Below are 6,093 nucleotides of genomic sequence, written 5' to 3' on the forward strand. Positions count from 1 at the left end.
GATAGATAGATAGATAGATAGATAGATAGATAGATAGATAGATAGATTTATTTTTCAGAAGTTACGCATTATGACCACTGGAGAGCAATTAAGACTTAGGATTGTATCATAGACTGTATGAACTCCACTTCTGCACAGTTAGAACAGCTGCCATGGTCAAGACAGAAATAATAGTGTGTAACGACTTCCGGTGAAGACTTTCAAACTAAATGTGTATTAACTGTGAGTGACCGTGGGTATGGTGTGCTTAAATCCGACTGTATCGATTTATAAAAGCAGAAAGTCGTCACTTTAACACGTGTATTTCTATCGTTATTACCATCTCTTTGTTATTGTTGTCCCAGACCAACGACTGAAGCTTGAAACCTGAAAATAAAGTTTAATGAAAAAAGAACCGCCTCTTGATGACGTGTTTTTAAGGAGACAGACGGAGGGCGGTTTGAAAGCAAAGAGGCAACTTCTGTCAACATGTTTAAAATAAACCAAATTAACTGACAAGACAGAAGTGAGCGTTCGCTGTCAGTAAGATATCGTACCTGCAAATTATCCGACACTAATAGTTTTTGCATTATTGCCATCTTTTAGGAGTTTTATCTAAAGAAACTTGATACGCTAGCTAACCGCTAGCTAGCTAACGTTACTGCTGGATGCGTTTGACTTTTATTTCCACTAAATGTTGACTCGGTGTAGCACAGAAGTGGATTCTTTCTTCGCCGTAGCTTAACACTAGCTGTCAAAATGGCGAGTGTGCATGATAGTTTGTATTTCAACCCCATGATGACGAACGGAGTGGTCCATGCTAACGTGTTTGGTATCAAGGACTGGGTGACTCCGTATAAAATCTCCGTCCTGGCGCTGCTGTACGAAATGACCGCGTCCAAAACCACACTGCCAGAGAGAAGACGACTGAACAAACTCATCCTACCCTTGCAGCAGGTTAGTTTTGTTAATGTCGCTATCTTGTAAACGTGGTGTTGTAGCAGGTGTTTCAGAGTCCTGTTTCATGTGTGGTCATCAGGGTCCAGACCTCACTCTCGGCCAATTCCTGAAGACTGTGGAGGAATGTTGCCCTCAGACTGCATATGCTGTCAAACTCAGGTAAGCTGCTTCAGTCTGACATGTTGTTTAGTTGCTCAGTAGCATGCGACATTGTCTTTTTGCGATGACATCTACTGACACAATAGAAAAGGTCCCAGACAGTACAATATCGCAATAATGTTAAAATATTGACACGTCACGTTGTTTTTGCTTTTCAAAGGCTGCATGAAATGGCAGACGGAGAGCTCAAAGACATGGAGTACTTCTTTTCCACTCTTCCCACTCCATTCACTGCTTTTGATTCTGAGGCTTATAAAACAAGTGTTGTAGGTGAGTAACACACACGATTTAAATGCTCTGAAAGTAGGATTTGAAGTCCTGAAATGTCTTATTTGTGAAGAAGACTTGCATTAAGCTATGTCTCACCTGTTTGTTTGTTTTCAGGGCTTTTTATGAGACACATGCTTCTGGCCTACAACAAGCTGTCTTTCAGTCAGGTCTACAAGTTGTACAAGTCCCTGCAGCACTACTACCACAGTCACTACGCCAAGCCTGCCGATGGGGAGCTGAGTTTGCCAGCGCTGGTCTCTAACGACTCCGACATGGACCTCACCAGCACTGAGGATACTGTTGGGGACAGAATAGACCGAGAGGAGTTGGACACCCCACTGCATGAGTCAGAGCTTCGGTTAGTGATGCCGTTACCGGATCAGATCATTTCTTTGTTGTAGCATATTTTACTTTCATGGGACAGACCTGAGTGTTTCAACCTCACCTTGAACGTTTGTTTTCATTGTCTGCACCTACTACTTTTATTAAATTGTTCAGTTACTTTGTGTACACCAAACATGTAAACCATGGAAAGACTTCGATCTCGTGTGTTATTTTGGCTCCGCTCTAGAAATGACAATACTCCAAGCAGAGGTCCCCTGTCACAGAAACAAGCAGAGTACTTTCTTGCAAGACAGGTGAGTTTTTAAATCAAGGAACTGTATTGAATTGCATTAATGCCATCTTGTTCAAACCAGCAGATTTGACACTAAAGGTAAATCAAATTAACCAAACGCATCCTGTGTCAAACCTAAATGTGCTTTTGCGGTTATTGAAAACCTCTTCTCTGCAGGCATATCTTCTGAAGAACGATGAGAACAAAGCTCTGAAGCCTGCTGCGCTGCAGGAAGAGCTCAACAACATGCTGAAATTTAACCCGGATTTTGCTGAGGCGGTGAGCTCCGTCCACTAACTTCCCCTACTATATTAACAAGTCTGCCAGAGGGGAGGATATCTTTTTTCATCAGATTTGTGGTTTTTCTCTCTCTCTCATCAGCATTATCTAAACTACCTGAACAACATGAGAGTCCAGGACATCTTCCTCTCAGCTCATAGTCTCTTACATTATTTTGATCGCCTCATCTTGTCTGGAAATGAGGGAAAGAGCAACGGGGATGAGGGCTACGGCCGAAGTCTCCGCTACGCCGCTCTCAACCTGGCAAGCCTGCACTGTCGCTTCGGCCACTAGTGAGTACACGGTCTGGTGGAGTCTGAGCAGACGGGACAAGTTTCTTCTTCCGAGTATCCGTATAAATCGTGGCTTACATTATAGCTGTTCTCACTTTTCTTTTCCCTCAGTCAGCAGGCTGATCTGGCTCTACAGGAGGCCATCCGCATCGCCCAGGAGTCCAATGATCATGTGTGCTTGCAGCACTGTCTGGTAAAATACTTTTTTCTACTCTTATCATTTATTTAATGTCGCTGTTTTATGGCGATCGATGGTCCGTCATGTCTGAATTTCATACGAGTGTGCTTTAGATCCTTCTTCCCGTCTCTTTGTGTGCTACATCAGAGTTGGCTCTACACGCTGGAACAAATGAAGGGATCTGACAGCACTGTGTTGACTGAGGATTCGGTGAAAATGGCTGCCCATTTCTGCCTGCCAGTGAGTGCAACATGAGCTCTCGAATAAGAATGTATATTTTAAAGTGGCTATAGCTGTTTTATTATTTTTTTAATTACCGTGGCTCACTTTTTACAACAGTCTCCGTTTGCCAAACTCCTAATACAAAATGCTGTAATCTTAAATTTGGCCTCAAAACAGCACAAAGCAAGCAAAATGGAAATTTCTGTGTTAAATTGGGCATCACGCTATTAAATATGTTCATCACTGAATTTTAAACATAGTTTCATTTTTTTTTAAGTATACTAATTACTAAATAATTCTGCCGAACTGTAACACATTTTCATCAAAGAGTGGCCATTTCCTTAAGATCATACAAATAATTATGAGAAAATGTGCATTTAGAAGTAAAGCAATATAATTTAACACATTTTTTTAATTTTATTGAATATACTCATCTCTGCAAATGTAGTGAATGAGTAACTTTCTACAACAGTAAATCCCGCACCTTCACAATTACTACTGTAATAAACACTCATTTCAAAATGTTGAAAGTAGTTAATGAGGAAATGAACCGCATCTCTTTTCCCTCGCTTAAGTTATCGAGTGTGTTGCAATGCTCAGCTGGATACATTTTGAATGAGCAGAAATGCTTGAAAATACCTGATTCAGTGAACTGTACTCTTAGTAGTTAGCATTATGCTAATATGAGGCAGCTGCTTTCTGAGGACCAATCATGTGATTCAATGTTTTTGCACTTTGGCTGTAAAGGAAAACATTTTCCCTTTTAAAGTAAATTATTTAAAAATTCAATAGGAGTGTTGTACATTGAAACTCTGATGTCAAAACTGAGCTAATGCAAACAGGAACCACTGTAACAGTGGTGTCCTTCATGTAACCATACATTATGTACAGCTGGGCTACAGCGGGCATCAGATAAAGATGTCGGCTGCACCTCTCGTTAGAAAATGAAAAGAGAGGTTTAAAATGAAAACACAGCTTTCCACACATGCATAAAAACAACATATAATGCATCATTGTACACAGCTAAACCTGATCTTTGACATGTGTGATCCACCTCACTGATTGATAATCCTCCCTGCTGTAGTACTTGGCATCTCTGGGCATTCAGTCGTTGGTCCAGCAGGGGGCGACACAAGGTAAGACAGCCCACAAACTGATGGACGCACTGAAGGACACGGACATCCTGCACTGGAAGCACAGTCTGTCGGAGCTGATCGAGATCAGCCTGGCTCAGACTACGTCCATATGGAGGATGTACGGCAAAAGGTCAGGCTCTTCAGCTCGCCACCCCGACACATAGCTGTCAGTTGTGTTCACTGTTCACTGACAGTAGGCCGCACGCTAGCACACAACCTTCTCCTCGCTCTTATTAAATCATCTCTGCGAAACACTAATGGGCAATGCAAACTTGTCGTAAAATATCATGAAAAACCACAAGGTGTGAAAATAAATGACTTAAATCTGCATGACCAGCACTTTTTTTCCTCTAAGTCCTTTACAGTATGTGCCCGTGTCTTGTGCAGCACCATGGCTCTGCAGCAAGCCCAGCTGCTTCTCAACATGAGCAGTCTGGAGCCAGTCAACTTTGGGGTCCAGCAGAACAACACAGAGGCGTTCGCTGTGGCTCTGTGCCACCTGGCCGAGCTGCACGCCGAGCAGGTAACGCGTTTGAATTGATTCTCGTCCGTCTGCTTCCTGCCCCCCGCTGCTGCGTAACCCATTAGTCAGTTGACCCAGTATTGCGGAAGGGTAATAAACATCGATGAAGTCTTCAGAGTTCAACACGTATATTGTTTGCTTTTGTTACAGGGCCGGTACTCTGCCGTTTCAGAGATTCTCCAGCATCTGAAAGAACAGTTTCCTCCTCACTCACAGCATGCTAAGGTTCGTTCTATCAACCATTCTGTGTTAGTCGGTGCTGTCTTACAAAGGCAGAGAGCAGCAACTGCAGAAAGAGGGAAGTCTCAGGCTGGCTAGCAAAACCGTGTAACAGACAATAAAGTTGTAATGCCTCTATTTGAAACCAGAAAAATCATCGGCGATGATGTTTTTCTGCCTTCACAGGTTCACTAAATGAACGGAGTAATCGCAGTATTTACCAAAAATGGTTATTTCAGCTTTCTGGTCCATTTTAACGAGATTGTTTTCGCTCCGTGGTTCGTAGGGATTAAACGAGATTAAGGCTGTCCGTTTATTATTGCGATTAATCTTAAAATCAATATAATGAATTAATCTACAAATGTAGTACATTTAAAGTTACTGTGAGGGACGTTGAACTGGTTATGAAACGGTGTCGCTTTAATACCGATGCCTCGCTGTGACCTATATAAGGAAACGAGATCATCGTGATTGCAGTTAGCTAATACCTCGTTTAGTTATGTAGAATAACAAACTAAACTGGAGAATTGCTGGTTTTAAAAGTTAAATGTTGTAATAAGCGCTTTTCACTGAAGCCCTTTTGACGTGTCACTACAGCTGTAAATAATAATATTAATTATGGCACCGGTCCATTAAGGTGGGCCAGGTTTTGTGAATGCTGGCTCACTGGGATGGCTGTGACACACTCTATAGACCGGCACCGTTATTCATTGTATCAGTTGCACCTGTGTTTACCTGCTATGTCTATGCTATAAAACAGGCTTGTATGCTAAACTAAACTGGAAGTCTGAAAGATCGTGTGTGTGTGTGTGTGTGTGTGTGTGTGTGTGTGTGTAACTGCACTAATTAGCAGTCTAGCAGCAATCAGAGGTTGCTGTGATGATGGTAACTGCTGAGTCACTCTTCGACGGGTCATTGCATAGAATTTAAGCTGAGCCTCACATCTCATCCCTCTGCTTCCCAAACAAAAAACCAAACTCCTATCACTTAGATTTTTTTACCGTGAGGGTTTTTTTTACCATCAGGTTTCTGCTGATGAACACACATGTGAAATTTGTGTGTGTAATGTCAAGAATGTGAGTGTAAGAGCAGGTTAGAAAACTTGTACTGTTTGCTGGTTATTTACCAACCAAAAGGGCAATGCAGAGTGCAATTACTGCAGTTGAGATTGATCTTTAGCTACTATTTCCATATGCTGTTTTCACATGAAATATGAATTTATTTTGCATAATATTTTTGCATGGTAAAACAGATGGAAA

General features: G+C 41.8%; 1 protein-coding gene across 1 annotated transcript in view; it reads left to right on the plus strand.

Annotated features, from left to right (window-relative positions):
* Positions 1 to 428: 428 nt before the first annotated feature.
* anapc5 (anaphase promoting complex subunit 5) overlaps positions 429 to 6,093 on the plus strand; it is a 14,999-nt gene continuing 9,334 nt past the window's right edge. Inside the window, exons 1-12 of the mRNA XM_031849719.1 lie at positions 429 to 936; positions 1,019 to 1,098; positions 1,259 to 1,368; positions 1,483 to 1,726; positions 1,940 to 2,006; positions 2,162 to 2,263; positions 2,366 to 2,556; positions 2,668 to 2,749; positions 2,882 to 2,974; positions 4,041 to 4,222; positions 4,480 to 4,615; positions 4,766 to 4,840. Coding sequence (XP_031705579.1) covers positions 739 to 936; positions 1,019 to 1,098; positions 1,259 to 1,368; positions 1,483 to 1,726; positions 1,940 to 2,006; positions 2,162 to 2,263; positions 2,366 to 2,556; positions 2,668 to 2,749; positions 2,882 to 2,974; positions 4,041 to 4,222; positions 4,480 to 4,615; positions 4,766 to 4,840 — 1,560 coding nt within the window. The 5' untranslated portion in view covers positions 429 to 738. The remainder of the gene's footprint in view (positions 937 to 1,018; positions 1,099 to 1,258; positions 1,369 to 1,482; positions 1,727 to 1,939; positions 2,007 to 2,161; positions 2,264 to 2,365; positions 2,557 to 2,667; positions 2,750 to 2,881; positions 2,975 to 4,040; positions 4,223 to 4,479; positions 4,616 to 4,765; positions 4,841 to 6,093) is intronic.

Source organism: Anarrhichthys ocellatus, unplaced genomic scaffold (genome assembly GCF_004355925.1).
Source record: "Anarrhichthys ocellatus isolate YVR2014 unplaced genomic scaffold, GSC_Weel_1.0 scaffold9, whole genome shotgun sequence".
Taxonomy (NCBI): Eukaryota; Metazoa; Chordata; class Actinopteri; order Perciformes; family Anarhichadidae; genus Anarrhichthys; species Anarrhichthys ocellatus.